At 42.6% G+C, this 16,848-nt stretch overlaps 1 protein-coding gene across 2 annotated transcripts in view; it reads left to right on the top strand.

The window, feature by feature from the left end:
• The window catches only part of RNGTT (RNA guanylyltransferase and 5'-phosphatase), a 347,964-nt gene that overhangs the window by 65,590 nt on the left and 265,526 nt on the right, over window positions 1–16,848 (top strand). For both annotated transcript variants that reach the window (XM_066605238.1, XM_066605244.1), the window contains one exon: window positions 290–391. In XM_066605238.1, coding sequence (XP_066461335.1) covers window positions 290–391 — 102 coding nt within the window. The remainder of the gene's footprint in view (window positions 1–289; window positions 392–16,848) is intronic.

The following is a 16,848-nucleotide window of genomic DNA, read 5'->3' as shown; positions in this document are numbered from 1 at the left end:
ATATGATAACTGCACATCACATAATAGCCGATCCAGGCATCGTTGAACTGAAACTTAAATATTTGTCCTTCCTGAAGCCTGGCATCATTAACCAGTGGATGATATATTCTCTTCCTTGTGCCCGTCCTTAGTGCTCATTAAACACTGCTCATGTAGACTCATTTACTTTGTAGAGTGTTGCCTTTAGAGCAGTCTCATTTTTATGTAGGAAATGTCATTCAGACATGATTTAATTTTTTTTATCCTTGTTACATCATTAAGGGAAAAAAATAAAACCAATGTCTTTCAGATCTGGGTTCCCTGGAGCACAGCCTGTATCCATGGACAAAAACAATCTCAAATTTCTCGAGCAGAAGTCATATAAAGTGAGCTGGAAAGCAGATGGTACCCGGTAAGTGGAGCTGTTATGTGAAATCACATAAATGTTCAGCAAGTTGTTTTCTTTTTGTAGCTAGCTGAAGTATTATTGCTGCAAAGCAGTTGTTTCCCGCTAGTAAATATTTTTTGGACCTTTTTTCGTAAAAATGCATTTTCAAATTTTTTTTATCTTGATACTGACCTCTTTACAATGTCTGCAAAAAGGCTTTGTCTTCTGCCATCAGCAGTTTTGTTTTTTTGTGTCACCTAAGTATACTTCGGAAGGACCCCCCCCAATTACATTTATATGCCCCAACAGGGCCAAAAGCGGAAGAAATGCTTCATGTATTTATTGTTTTTCGCACCTTTTGTTGGTGAATAGAATGGCAGAAGTACCGTAACGGAGCAGTAGGCAAGTGTGAGCTGTGATTGGAGAATCTAATTCTATAAAAAACTGCATATTTTTATGCCTTCTCTACTCTTGGGACACACTGTGATATCCCCAATTTACGATATATTCACATGAATAGTAGTCAACCCTGAAATTGTTAGACAAATATAAGGCTGCCTGCAAATAAACAGATTTTTGCTGCGGAATCTGTAGCAGGCGTCCGCACCGCAGATCCGCAGCAAATACAGTCCATAGCATGCTAGGAAAAATCATAGCATGCTCCATTTTTGTGTGGATTCCGCATGGATGGCCTTCATTGAAGTCAATGGAAGCCGCCTGACCCGCGGCCTGTCTGCAATTTATATGTCTCGCTGCGACCATCCGCAGTACAGATGAAGAGGAAAAGAGGCAGGTATGCGCTGATGCCGCATGCTGTCAGGGGCAGATTCCACTGTGGGCTTCCGAATGCGGAATACGGCTCTGCTGTGTGCAGGCGGCCTATGTAATAAAAAATCAGAATAAATATTTAACGTTTTGCGTAAAGAGTATAGCATATGCCTCTACAATCTATGGCCTATTTTCATTGAAGATGTTTGACCCTGTGTTCTTGGTTTTTAGCCAGTACCCAGAATGCCCTTTCACACAGGTGTAAATTTTCTGCATTCCGCTCCACATGCTGCAGTACATTTTGCACCACAATTCACAGATCATTCTCTTCTCCCTACATGCTGCCTTCTTCTCTTCCACACAGGCCGAAGGGATTGCTGCAAATTCAGTACATGCAGCTTCAACTTCAATCTGCTTTAGCCATGGCTAGAGCTGTGATCCCATTCTTGTTTTAAAGCCATACAAGAATAGAAGGAGAATCGCAGATAATTATCTTCATGCACGTTGCCTACTTGCTCCCCACTGGCCATATTTTCCTGTCCACATAGGCTGAAAGGGAGAGCTGCAAGTTCAATATATGCGACATGCACTTCATCCTGCTCTAGGCTGTGGCTAGAGTCGTGATCCCAGTCTTGTTTTAAATGACTAAAATATAGCAGGATGTAGAGAGACTTCAGAATAGCCGCTCCCTCTGCGCACTCACTACACGATCTGAGCTCAGGATAAACATTAAAGTCAATTCAACTGTTAGGGGTTAAAAGTGTTACAATGGTCAGGAATATAATAACTTTTTACAGTAAAGAAGGTGTTTTGGAGTCAGTAGCATCTAAGACAGACAAGGTATGGCTACTTTATTTTAATGCTTATTACACTATAATGAACAAGGGCTTTTGAGTCATTTGTGAAGTCTTAATTTGTATGTGCCGTGCAATCAATGAGGTGGGTTATGAATAACAATTGTTGCAATGAATTTGGAAGAATGTTGTGTTCAAAGATGTTGGCTCTTATACTAATCAACGTGTCAGTGTCTTGCCTTTATCTTGTCATTACGTCTCTCATTAACAACGCAAGTAGCAGATGTTTGCTCTAATGAGTGGAGCTGAATGTTCAGACAGGATTAACAAGTATATAGTAACAAGGCAGCAATCTGGAAGAAAATGAACTTTATCACTAATAGCGATATTTAAAAAAAAAAAAATTTGCTAAGTTCCCATTGCAGCATTACCCTTTCTGATCTGTATGTTCATTGCAATAAGAGAGTGCATTTATTTGTACTAGCTTTATTATCACATGCTCCTCATGCCAGAATACTAATTTTGGTCTAATGTTCAAGATTCTAGCAAAAGGAATAAGCTTAACCTTTATCAGGCATGGGAAATTGGGATAAAACTTGACTGACTGGAGAATGTGTGTGACTGACTATGCCCGAACTGAGTTGACGCACTATTGTTGACCTGCACTGACCCCAACACCATACGGCCCTATCCTTGCCCCATGGAGTTCCTACATGAGTGAAACCTACATAAAGATATTCCCCAGAGTCCCCTGCCCTCTTACAATCGAAGCAGAATTTCTCCAGTTGCTTTTTAGCCTACCATATTTTTGGGAGGGTCCAGGGGCTGCATTGCAGTGGGTCCTGCAGTAGGAAATCCTATGCCCATAGAGACCACTAGGGAAGGTCTGTGACCATCTCTAAGTCTGAAAGAGAGCTGAAATACTGCTTTCCATCTTACGATCGAGGCTAATGTGCAGCCACCCAGCTTAACCCAGATTTGGGGAGGGGTAACTGCTAACAAACATGGTCTGCACATATGAATTGATACCAAGGATGTCAGCCACAGATAAGTGTGCCACACCATACAGGATTGCAACCCCTACTGGCAAAGCAGTGGTGCCCTGTATCACCACAGTGCACCACTCTGCCATGACATCCTCGGCTTGTCCAGCATCTATAGCAATTTAGTTAATAATGAGATAGCGTAGGTTCTGACGTATGCACAGTGGCCTTGTCGTAGCCTGTTAGCTTACGTTTTTTGGCCAAAATGCAGACTAACACACACATTTATCAGTTTGTTTTTTCATGTCGTTTGCTATAGATGCTGGACGAGCCCAAGATGTCATGCCATGTTTGTCTATAGCGCTAATGAGATGTAATGGAACGATTTTAATGCATGTATATGTTTTTGTGACATCCATATGCATTGTGTGTGTCCATTATTTATGTTCATGTCATCCGTTTCTTGTGTGCAAAAATGCCACCCGTGTTTCTGGCACATGTCGGAAAGAGATTAAAGGATACCTTCACTCGTTATGTAGATTCGTCAATACTATCAAAATGCTGACAAATTTATTAGAAACTTGTTCATGGTACAATAGATTTGGCGCAACTTCCTGAACTGTTTAACCCATATTTTTTGTTTATGCTATCTCATGGCTGGTGTACATGTATACTAATTATGTACAATGACGCACATATTTAGTGCATTAGAAGACTCCTCCATCACCCATGGGGTCCCATTGCTACATTGTAAAAATAAAATAACATTTTATAGCATTTTTTTACTGGATGCTGTTGTATGGAGTAGCTTTTCCTTATTTCATTTTTGCATTCAACATATAATAACCAGTTGTAATTCTGTAAATACATTTACGGTTTACATTGGGTGTGAACGTAGCCTTAAAGGGCTTGTTCAAGTGCAATATGGTTTTTTAAAACTAAAACTCGATTCAAAACTGTTAAAACAATTAAACCAGGGGTTCCTTCCCTGTTCTCAACCCTGGCAATCCAGCACCACAGCCTTTGGCTGCAGCAGTCAGGTGATGGAAATTTCAAAAAGATGATCTGGAGGACCACAGATCTTGGTGGTAAGGACGCACTGAATCTTCGGGGGTGGGGGGTGAGGGCTGGTATGTACTGCTGGTTTTATTTATTTATTTTGATTTGGATCGAGTTAAAAAAATATCACACTTAGGCAACACAGTTTAAAGAGGTTCTGTCACTAAAAAAGAAAAATGCTATACTTATCTATTCCTCCGTCAGTCTACTTACCAGATCTTCACCTGCCTTATCTTCTCCTGTCTCCTGCATTCCTGGGGGTCACTTCACCTCCAGCTGCCTGATTCTTCTCCTTCCTGTGCGGTTAAGTACATTTAGCTGGCAGTCTTCCAATGTATGTTACATTGCAGCTCACAGGCCAGCAGAAGAACTGCCTATCTTCAGAGATTGCTCATGCGAGCTGTCTCTGAAATAGATTACAATTCCTTCCTAGGCAGTGAAGCTACAGCACAGGGATGTGACCTTCACTGACCCAGCCGGAGAGAATTTGTGATAACCAGCCCTCATAACAAGCTGGTCCCAGCCTGCAGTGAGCTGACCTGGGGCACTGGGGAAGCTCAACCAGGAGAAGACGTGATAAGGAGACTGACAGGGAAGGAATAGGTAAGTTTAGATAATTTGTTTTTAACCCCTTAACGACCGCCCCATCGGGAAACTACGTCCTCAGAAAGTGGGCCTTAATCCTAGAGGACGTAGTTTTATGCATCCTCTTTGGATTGATGCCCACCTGCCTGAGGACGTGACAGCTCCATGCTGTCGGTGCCCGCAGGTAGCCGACAGCATGGAGCTGTCATCCCAGGATGCGGGCAGTCCCCCCCGGCATTGCGATCGGCGCTATAAAATGAATAGCGCCGATCGCAAAAAAGTAAATAAAACAGTGTAAAAAAGTAGTAATTCGGCTGCTATGATGGATCGGATCCATCACGGCAGCTGAAAATACTCACACGGCTTGTCGGTGGTGATCCCCGGAGATCTGGTCCTCCCGGACCCGCCGGCGGCCTTCTGCGCATGCGCGCCAGCCGATGACGTCACGCGCACGCGCAGAAGCCCGGGTGTCCCCGGCAAATTTAAAATCTCCTGGCTCCCGGCTCCTGAAGGTAGCCGGGAACCAGGAGGTGTTACCGGGGACCACTGTGAGCGGTCCCCGGGCCCGCGATCACCGCTATCCATTGCGATAGCGGTGATCGCGAAAAAGTTGAAAAAGTAAAACAAAGGTAAAGTTTCACCTCCCCTCATGGATCGGATCCATGAGGGGAGGTGAAGATACTCACCCCCGGTCCTCTGCAATGTCCCGATGTCCCGGGACCCGAAATCCCCGTCTGCGCATGCGCGCCCGATGATTGACATCGGGCGCGTGCACAGAGGGGCTCGAACCCCGGAGAATTCAAAATTGCTCTGCTCCTGGCTGCCATGTGTAGCCAAGAGCAGAGAGATGTCACCAGGGACATGATCACTTTTACTCATGTAAAGTTAAAAAAAAGTGCAAAAAGTAAAAAAATAAAAATAAAAAAAGGGGTAAAAGGTAAAAAAAAAAATTGTGCAAAAAGTAAAAAAAAAAGTTTTAAAAAGTTAAAAAAAGCTTGCGTTTCATCTCCCCCCACGGATCATATCTGGCTACTGGCTACAAAACTTAGCCGAGAGCCTGGAGATTTCACGGAGGGCCGCGGTGAGCGGTTCCTGGTCACGTGTTCGCCGTTATCCAAAGAATAATGGCGATCACGTAAAAATTAAAAAAAGGGGAAGGTTCATCTCCCCTCACCAATGCGATCGGTGAGAGGAGATAAAACTTTTTACCAGAGGCCTCCATATTTGCACCCCGACGCAATCTTCTTCCGTGAACTTTCCCGTATTCTGCGCATGCGACCGCCGGCAAAACACCGGACACATGCGCAGGAGTCGGGGAGCCCAGGAAACTTAATATCTCCTTGCTCTCGGCGACGAACGGTCAACGAGAGCCTGGAGCAGTGACGGGTGGCCTCGTTGAGCGGTCCCTGGACACGTGAAAAAATGGTAGCGATCTACCTTTGGCCGGTCTCACATGACCGGATACGAATTACAGATTCCGCATGCGTTTGATTAGCGGTAATACGCAGATCAATCGCATTGGATTACACAATTCCGCTCACATTAGCGGGTTGGAATTGTGTAATCCACTCGCAGAAAAGAGAACGCAGCAGGTTCTATTTTACCGCGGATATCCGCAACATAGAGCCCATTGTGCTCCATGGTCATGGATATACCTGCAGCCCATACGTAACTACGTTGTATACGGGCTGCGGGTACCCGGGTCATCGCTAAGCGACGGTGCGGGAAATACAAACAACAACAAAAAAAGTGTACTGCGCATGACCGCCCGTGTAAGTACGCAGTTATGCGCAGTACATTACGCGGCCGTACGCAGGGTCACAGCCGGGCTCACAGCTGGGATCCACTGCGGGCCTCCACAAGCAGATTCCACCTACGGCTGCCTGAGCCTGGCGTTATTCAGACCGCTACCTGTAATACGCAATTTACAAGAAGCCCCGGGAACGCTCGCCTTCCTGCAGTTCCAGGAGCAGCTTGTTGAGCGTCTTCTGTGTGAGACCGCCGCACCTCATCAAGCTTACGGAGACTCACGGAACGCCACTTTTTACACCCCATACCCACCACTGAGGTCAAGAAATGACCCCCAAAAAGCATGAGAGGGGGGATACCCGATTTTATTGCCCTATGTGCCCATCCCAACCAGCCTCCATAATTACCCGTCTTTGGAAATACTACACAGTTCACATTATTACTTTTATCTAAGATTTGGGGAACGCCGAAAAGGGCGTGGAGGGGGATTTTAGGGAGTTAATTTTTATTCCGTACAAATGAGCAATGGGGCCTGGAATGTATTCAGTTGTGCCCTGCAATCCAACGGGTGTTCCCTGCATTATAGACCTAGCCATGTGTCCTGTAAGTAGATTAGGGCCACAACGGGAATGTTTTTGAACACGGGACAAACGGGGGTATCCATTTGGGGGTGAACATCTTCATTCCTATGTACACTGTTTTTAAATTGACAAAATTGCCAAAAAAATGAAAATCGTAATTTTTTCCTTCTGCTGTGCTGAAATTTAGTCAAATACTGTGTGGTCAAAATACGCAGTACACCCCTAGATGAATTCGTTAAGGGGTCTAGTTTTTAAAATGGGGATATTTGTGGGGGTTCTTTATAGTTTTGGACGCTCAATGGCTCTACAAGTGGGCAATGGGGCCTGGAATTTATTCCGTTGTACCCTAAAATCCAACGTGTGCTCCTTCCATTATAGGCCTAGCCATGCGTCCTTTAAGTAGATTAGGGCCACAAGGGGTATGGTTCTGAACACGGGACAAACAGGGGTATCCATTTTGGGGTGAAAGTCTTCATTCCTATGTGTGCTGTACAAAAAAAACCAGTTTTTAAATTGATACAACTGCCAACTGATCAAAATGGGATCATTTGTGGGGGTTCTCTGTCGTTTTGGCCGCTCAAGGGCTCTACAAGAGGGCAATGGGGCCTAAATCACCCTTATGCTAAATTTCTGTTCTGAAAGCCACCAACTACTCCTTTCATTTTGGGCCCCGTTGTGCATCCAGACAAAAGATTAGGGCCACAATGGGTATGTCTCTGAATACGGGAGAAACAGGGGTATCCACTTTGGGGTGCAAGTCTTCATTCATGTGTGTGCTGTACCAAAAAAAGCAGTTTTTAAAACGACAGAATTGCCAAAAAAACGAAAATCACAATTTTTTCCTTTTGCTTTGCTTGAATTCATTCAAAAATTGTGGGGTCAAAATGGTCAGTACACCCCTAGATAAATTCGTTAAGGGGTCTAGTTTTCAAAATGGGGTCACTTGTGGGGGTTCTCTTTGATTTTGGCCGCTCAAGAGCTCTACAAATGTGCTATGGGGCCTAAAACACCTTCAAGGAAAATCTATGTTCTGAAAGCCACCGACTACTCCTTTCGTTTTGGGCCCCATTGTGCATCCAGACATGAGATTAGGGCCACAATGGGTATGTCTCTGAACACGGGAGAAACAGGGGTATCCATTTTGGGGTGAAAGGCTTCATTCATGTGTGTGCTGTACAAAAAAAGCTGTTTTTAAAATGACAGAATTGACAAAAAAACAAAAATCACAATTTTTTCCTTTTGCTTTGCTTGAATTCATTCAAAAACTGTGGGGTCAAAATGGTCAGTACACCCCTAGATAAATTCGTTAAGGGGTCTAGTTTTCAAAATGGGGTCACTTGTGGGGGTTCTCTTTGGTTTTGGCCACTCAAGAGCTCTACAAAAGTGCTATGGGGCCTAAAACGCCTTCAAGCAAAATTTATGTTCTGAAAGACACCGACTACTCCTTTCATTTTGGCTCCCGTTATGCATCCAGACATAAGATTAGGGCCACAATGGGTATATTTCTGAACACGGGAGAAACGGGGGTATCCATTTTGGTGTGTAAATCCTCATTTTCATGGGCTCTATAGGAAAAAAATATGTCTTTAAAATGACATATTTGCAAAAATATGAAATTTTATTTTTTCTCCCCTAAATTGAACTAATTCCTGAAAAAAACTGGTGGGGTCAAAATACTCATGACCCCCCTCAGTGAATACACTAATGGGTGTAGTTTTTAAAATGGGGTCATTTGTGGGTGTATCTATTATTCTGACACTTATGAGCCTTTGCAAACTTGGCTTGGTGCAGGAAAACAAAGTGCTCCTTAAAATGCTGAAAAGTAATGTTAAATTTGTACGTCCTCTAAATGGTTAAAAAAAACACAAAAGTTTTTCAAGTGTGCATTCAGAATAAAGTAAACAGATGGAAATACATATCTTATCAAAAATTTGTACAGTATGTTTGGACATATTTGAGATATTACAGTTGAAAATGTAAAAAAATGACAATTTTTTCAAAATTTTTCCAATATTGGTACTTTTTATAAATATACACAAATAATATCGGTCTCTTTTTACAATCTAAATGAAGTACAACATGTGGCGAAAAAACAATGTCAGAATCACTGGGATATGTAAAGCCTTTACGGAGTTATGCCACGTTGAACGACGCATGTCAGATTTCCAAAATTTGGCTCCGTCACTAAGGCGCAAACAGGCTTCGTCACTAAGGGGTTAATGACAAAACCCCTTTAACTGTACATTTTCAGTGCTAGGCTGTTTACATGACAGCATCTGCTTACTGATATTTGAGCATGACTGTTTGTGGCACCTGCATCTTGTAATTAAATAAACTAGAGACCTTTATGTACAGATTATATAGTAAATGTCAAAGTATAATGAACCTTCCTTCCATTAAATATATCTTTTTCTGTAATCTTGCATGGCTGTGTTGTAGGTATATTGTTTGTAGAGCTTATTTTTCTACAAATGTTATTTTCTGATATGCTGACCTTTTCTTTGTAGTAAATTGCAAATTTTGTATTTTGTTCTTTGGAGAAGTAAACCATCTGTTTAGCTTGATTGTTACCTTGTAAGATAATGTTTCACAAGAATAACACAGTGGTTTCCTTTTTATTAAGAAAATAATAATTTAAAGTCAGTGGGATCATGCGAACACCGTTGGGGTTCCTCATGGGACAGATTTGTTCCAGCGTTGTGGCTTCCGTTATACATGGAAGATGCAATGCAAATGTGAACAGTGTCAGATTTTATTCTGGCTGCTTGTAGCCACCGCTTGGGGAAGCTTGATGCAGAAGAATTTATATAGCCTCCATTAAAGTAGCACTAAAATTCTCACCAGCAACAGTCCAGAGCTTCCTGTCCTGCCTATACAGGTCAGTGTCTTCTGTGTGGCTGACTTGCTGTGAACTACAGGATTACATCATCTATCAAACCCTCTTGGTAGCTCAGACACCTCTCCTGCTCACCAAGCTCCACCCGTCTTGTTCCTATGTATGACAGACACCCCCATCCCCACCCCAATTCTTAGAATGCAGTCAGGATATCTAAAGGATCAGTAGGTGAGTCCATGCAATGATTAGATGCAGAGATATACACATTTTCTGTCTTCTATTGTCTATGCTGTTTGTATACCAAATTTCTAGTGTATTCTATAAGATGCTCTCTTCTTTGTCCTGGTTGTAACAGCTGATGGGGAGAAACCTACTAATCACAAGAAGGAGGCAGGGGACAGCAGTGCAAAGCAGTATGTCAGATTACACTTAAAGGGGTTGTCCCGCGCCGAAACGCGTTTTTTTTTTCCCAACCCCCCCCCGTTCGTCGCGAGACAACCCCGATGCAGGGGTTAAAAAAGAACACCGCACAGCGCTTACCTGAATCCCCGCGCTCCGGTGACTTCTTACTTACCGGTTGAAGATGGCCGCCGGGATCTTCTACCTCCGTGGACCGCAGCTCTTCTGTGCGGTCCATTGCCGATTCCAGCCTCCTGATTGGCTGGAATCGGCACGTGACGGGGCGGAGCTACACGGAGCCCCATTGAGAAGAGAAGAAGACCCGGACTGCGCAAGCGCGTCTAATTTGGCCATTAGATGGCGAAAATTAGACGGCAACCATGGAGACGAGGACGCTAGCAACGGAGCAGGTAAGTGAATAACTTTTGATAACTTCTGTATGGCTCATAATTAATGCACAATGTACATTACAAAGTGCATTAATATGGCCATACAGAAGTGTATAGACCCACTTGCTTTCGCGGGACAACCCCTTTAAACTCTGCCGTGTGAGTCAGTGGACAGAAGGTCTATTATCACTATTCTATCATTTGCTGTCATTAGTTATGTTCACCTTATTGTTTTAGTTTTCCCATGGAATTATAATGAAGCTGGTTGGGATTCCATCGTGGTGTCTGCCATTTGATGGGTAGTATAGCACTGTATGTAGCACTATACTTTTCATCAAGTTATAATGATACTGGTTGGATGCTAAATGTCAAATCCTAAATTCATTTTTAGTAATCACCATTTCTGGGTACTAACCTTGTCTGCCAGTACAAGATACCCCAAAGACTTACAGTAGAGCCAAATAGTGTAACATCTGGACCATTTCATGAATAATGGCTATCAGTTAAGTAGCATTGCAATAAAAGAACACATATACCAAATAAGAACTTGTCATAAGAGGGTGATGGTAACTAGATGATGATGAAACTGACAGGGGAGAATGGAGGAGTTCATATGGAACAGAAACAACAACCATAGAAAATTCCATCCCTTATACTGGCTTTCCCTGACACTGACCCTAACACCAGACATCACTGTCCCCAGGTAACCCTCTATTTGAGCTAGTGACCCTGTCTAAAATACTGTCCCTGGGAACAAGAGGGCATTAGGGCTCAGACAAGAAGCCAAACAGCGAGCTGAATAATGAACCGAGGCTAGGCAGATTTAAAAAACAAGGAATGATAAGACAAAACCCTGGGGCTAGAAAACAAAGACATGACTAGACAACTATAGGAATAAGACCACTCTGACGAGAACAAATAAGGCTAGAGCTGGATACTAGGACTTACACAAGGAGTACTGAATTAGACTTGTAGTGTTACTGCTATCAGCATTTACCACACTGTGGAAGCCAGGGATACTTAAGAGGGGCTAGCCAATGAGCAGCTTCTCCATAAATGAGGTTGACTGAGAAATTAGGTCAGCGGACCCACTCTTAAGGCCGGGTGCACACTTAGTGTGTGCAAGTTGCACCTGAGAAGCTTGGGTGCAATGCTCATTGGGATGTGCCTGTGTGCTGTCCAGTTTACATGCACTGGGCACATAGAAATGCATTAGCATGTCCTATTACTCCTCTGGGATACAGGCAGGTCCACTCGAAAATATTTTAACTGCTTAGCTCCATAGACTAGAATGGAGCAATGTGCTGCCCGTGAATTACCATGGACAGCACACGACCACAAATACGCTACTGTGCTGAAAGTCTTCATCGATCAGCTGTTGGAACAGTTGCATAGAAACTGTCCAAACAGATTGGAAAGCAGGAGGTGATGATCCTGCAGGAGAATTACTGCTGATCGTAACACAAGTATAATAGAACTGCCAATGTAGGTTTCAAACTAACCTCTTAAATATTTAATTGGAATGTAGCTTTGGATGGGACTTTGTGCAGAGAAGGTGCTCTGTGAGGAGACTCCCAAGGCTTAATGGGAAAAGTAGGCTGCATTATGGCACGTCAACTGAAATGGCTATACACAAGAACCTCTACATTATTCCTTAATAATAGCCTATGTTGCACTATCTAGGCAAAAACAAGTTGGTTGGAGTGCTTCTTTAAACTCAGTAATAAGTACGACTGCAGTAGGCTCCCCCAGGTGGTGACAGCAGACAGAGGAGGTTTACCATGTGTTTAAAAGGCAACCATAGATGTAGCACTGCGAATGTGCATTTAACAAATAATGCATCTGTATTTGTATTACGTTTTACTATGGCGTTTTACTGCAGTAGCCAAATGTACTTTAGTGAACAAAGTCTTAAAAAATCCCATCCAGATTCTGGGTTGCTTTATAGTACTGGACTAATGCTAGAAATACTTTTACATTCTTATATTTTTGGATGTTGGCTCTACATGGATCTTATACTTCTTCTTTCTGGAAAAAAAGCATGCACCTTATTATCACAGCAAAAAACACTCTTGTAAAGATGCAGTTTTTAAAAATTTTTTATAGTGCCGTTACTGCGATTGTGGTGTTATAAGGGTTGTCCGAGACAATTTGTTTTAAAACCAGGTCTCCCATGATGAAAAAAAACAAAAACTGGCTAATGCTCTCCTGCCTCCCCGTAGGTAATTCTTCGGCAGCTCCGGGTCTTCCCTGTAACATATTGTTTATGAGCTGCAATATCCTGTGTACGTAACGTCACAGGCTGCTGCAGTCAATCAAGTTGTGATTGGCTGCAGCAGCCTGTAAGCAGTACATCAAAGGGAAGACCTGGAGTTGCTGACAGGGGAGTTTGGAGAGGTGAGGATAAGCTGGTTTGTTTTTCGCCATGGGAGAGCTGGTTTTAGATAAGAAAATCTAGAATAACCCCGTTTTAGGTATTGCGCTACCCTGGCCTAATAGTTATTTTGCTTTGAACAATAATGTATTTGTCCTCTAAAAGTAGCCGGGTAAAGACATGCAATAAGGCTGCCTACCCATCTCCATTTATAACAGAAAGTTAGCGGCTGAGATAAGTGCCATAAAGATGACAGTAATTTGTGTACCTGTCACACAGATGTAGTAGAAACAGCTATTTTCTGCCTTTTTTCTGAATGATGGAGAAAAGCGGTCTATAAATTCACTATGAAATTGTGCATCACATGAGCTTGAGGCTCTGTGCCATAGTAGGCAAACTGAAGTTTCCCTATTTCTCAAATGTTCATCATGAGGTACGTTAGTTTTTCATTATCTTCTTGAAGAAAATTGTTAGTCTGTATAAAATTTATTTTATCTTTTTAATTTAATGTACCGTATATACCGGCGTATAAGACGACTTTTGAACCCCGAAAAATCTGCTCTGCAGTCGGGGGTCGTCTTATGCGCCGGTAATACAAAAAAAAAAAAGTGTAAAAAAAAAAAAATTTATTACTCACCTCCCACGGCGTTCTGTCGCGCTCCGGCAGGATGTCGCTCGCTCCGGCAGGCTGTCGCTCGCTCCTCGTCCCCGCCGCAGCATAGCTTTCTGAATGCGGGGCTTGAAATCCCCGCTTCCAGAAAGCTAATACACACGCCGGCAGCCATGACAGCATTGAATGGCTGTGATTGGCTAAAGCACACGTGGCTTCAGCCAATCACACTATTCAATGACATCATTGAATGGCTGTGATTGGCTGAAGGCGCACGTGTTAGCAATCACACCCATTCAATGATGTCATTGAATAGTGTGATTGGCTGAAGCCACGTGTGCTTTAGCCAATCACAGCCATTCAATGATGTCATGGCTGCCGGCGTGTGTATTAGCTTTCTGGAAGCGGGGATTTCAAGCCCCACATTCAGAAAGCTATGCTGCGGCGGGGACGAGGAGCGAGCGACAGCCTGCCGGAGCGAGCGACATCCTGCCGGAGCGCGACAGGACGCCGGGGGAGGTGAGTAATAAAATTTTTTTTTTTTTCTCCACTGAATACCGGCGTATAAGGTGACAGTTGGGGGGTCGTCTTATACGCCCCGTCGCCTTATACGCCGGTATATACGGGTATTTTCATTTAAAATAATAGACTTGTAACCCTACAGCAAATGTAGTTACCTGTAAAGGCTAAGCCTGTGTGCACACTTGTGGTCACTTTTGTCCTTTTTTTGAAGTTGGCAACTATTGAGACAAAATAATGTATCTTACATGAAGAAGACAACAGTTGCTACACATTAAGGATTCAAAAGCAAAGTCCCATATTTTTTTGCTTGCATAAGCATTGGAAAACCTTTTGTCCAGTGAAAAATAAACACTTTACAGTGCTTTTACATCATCCATTACATGTACAGACCAATGGAGAGGCCTCCAGCCTGACCTGATATACAGCTGCTACCAGGTCTAAAACTTCTTCCACATCATGTGTAAGAGGCCTGCAGGATGTACTTTACTATGACAAAATGGGTGATCTCTCAGCTCAATGTTGTATAAAAATCCCAGTGTTCTATAGACTCTGTGGATCCTATAAAGATAAGATAAATGGTGTGCTTCACTTAAAGGGGTTCTGTCATTGGAAAAAAAAATTCTATACTTACCTATTCCTCCCCTGTCAGTCTACTTAACAGATCTTCACCTTGCTGATCTTCTCCTGTCTCCTGCAGTCCGGGGGGAAAAGGGGGGGGGGGGGTCACCTCACCTCCAGCTTGCTGATTCTTCTCCTTCCTGTGAGGTTACATGCATTCACGGGCAGTCGTCTTCCTGCCAGCCAATGTACATTACGTCACAGGCCAGCAGGGGAGTTCTGATCTTCTTCAGAGACTACTCATGCCCACTGTCTCGGCAATAGGTCATAATTCCTTCCTAGGCAGTGAATGCTACAGCACAGGGATGTGACCTTCACTGATCCCGACGGAAGAGAATGTGAGGAATGCAGCCTTCGTAACAAGTCAACGTCTGAGCGATCACCTGGCTTTAGGCAATGGATCTACTATTGCAGATGTGAACAAAGCCTAGCTGTAATCCTGTTATAAAATGATTTTTATTCCCTGGATGTAAACAAAAATTGTCCCGTTTAGGTGACCGCAAGCAGAAATCCTAAAACTATTAGCAATTTGATACAGAAAGTTTATTGGAATTCAGTATGACTTTTTATCTATTTTATTGAAACTGTAAGACCCCTTTTAGTAGCTCATATATCAAAGTGGTTTATGACAAATGACAGTCTGTGCCGATGACCTTGTGAGGCAGGTGGTGAAACATGCTATTAGTAAAGTAAATCCCAGTGTGTGACAATAAGGAACCTAGCTTATCTTTCCTGGCATGTCATGTAGAGACTACAGCCTTTGTTAGCTTGAGTTCCTGTCATTGTGAACAACTGTTTACTAGCCTGAGACATGTTGACACACTTATGATACACTCTATAGTTTGCATTGATGAGAATACAACTCCGCCATCGATTTGACCTTTCATTATTTGTTGGATGTTGACACTTTTGCTGTCATAGCAACACAGCCTGTTTGCATGATGAGTTTCTACCTCAAGGAAAAGAAATCTTATGTGAGAGACTGCATGTCCCTCCTGGATTCATGTCAGCTGCAGAGCCTTTCTTGATTATTCTCTTGGTCACGTCTCTTTTCATAATTTAATTATGCAGAATATACCCCCCATGTACTTTTGTTCTGCCACATGAACATTTGACATGTAAATCAGATTGTAAATTGGCCCCTACAATTCATTATGTGTACATATTTTCAGCACATTGCTCTGCAGGGTACACTTCCTTGGATTTAAGTTGGTCTCCAGGGGCTTGAAGCCTGTCATCCCTGCTGGTAGGGACACCATGTCTGCCTTTTATTTTCTCTAATGATAAGCAGAGTTTACAAGTATATATAGGTAACAGATCTGCTGTCAGAATTCTAAAATTTAATTATGTATTGATTGTACCTTCTTATCTCAACTCCTTCCTGACATCCACCATTCATATATATGTCAGGTGTCATTGTATGGAATGAGCTCGGGAGTGTATGACAGCTGACGTGGTCAGCAACCAGATCACTGTCCGCCATTTGTTGACAGGGCATGTGAAGGCCCCCAGTGCTGCAAAGTGTACTTCTGCCTATTAAGCTGTGCCTGTGGCATGGCTTAATAGATTGCCTATTGAAATATTTCAGTATTGCGGTATATTGTATAAGCGATCAAACAATTACCTTTTTTTTTTTCTATCAGGCATTTATTAGTTTAAGTCCCTAACATAATAAACTAAAAAAACTGAATATAAGATGATTAATTTTTAATTTAAATCCTCCTTTTCTAGTTGTCACATAAAAAAATTAGTGTTGCCACATCCATAAAAGTCCAGTTTATTAAAATATCACATCATTTCTTCCACGTGGTGAAAGCCATCAGAAAAAGAAATACACATTGCCAGCATTACTCTTTTTTGGTCACTCCATCTCAAGAAAAAAATAGAAAGGAAAAAAGTGATCAAAAAGTCCTATGTACCCCAAATAGTAGCGATAAAAACTACAGGTCAACTCAAAAAAAAATGAGCCCTCACACAGCTGTATTGATAGAAAAGCAAATGATCAGGGGGCAAATATGGTGACAACGAAATTTATTTTTCAAAAGGTAGTGTTTTTTTTTTTTTTAATACTACAACATAAAAAGAAACTATACAAATTTGGTATTGTTGTATTCGTTCTGACCTGCAGAAGGAAGATAAAGTCATGGAATTTAGAGAGAACCTGTAATACTCGTAACATGTCTGTTTCAGTAAATACTGGGATTTACACTGAAA

This window comes from Eleutherodactylus coqui, chromosome 1, assembly GCF_035609145.1.
Source record: "Eleutherodactylus coqui strain aEleCoq1 chromosome 1, aEleCoq1.hap1, whole genome shotgun sequence".
In the NCBI taxonomy this organism is placed as follows: Eukaryota; Metazoa; Chordata; class Amphibia; order Anura; family Eleutherodactylidae; genus Eleutherodactylus; species Eleutherodactylus coqui.
The sequence above is the reverse complement of the archived record's forward strand: the minus strand, read 5'-3'. Positions and strand labels throughout refer to the sequence as shown.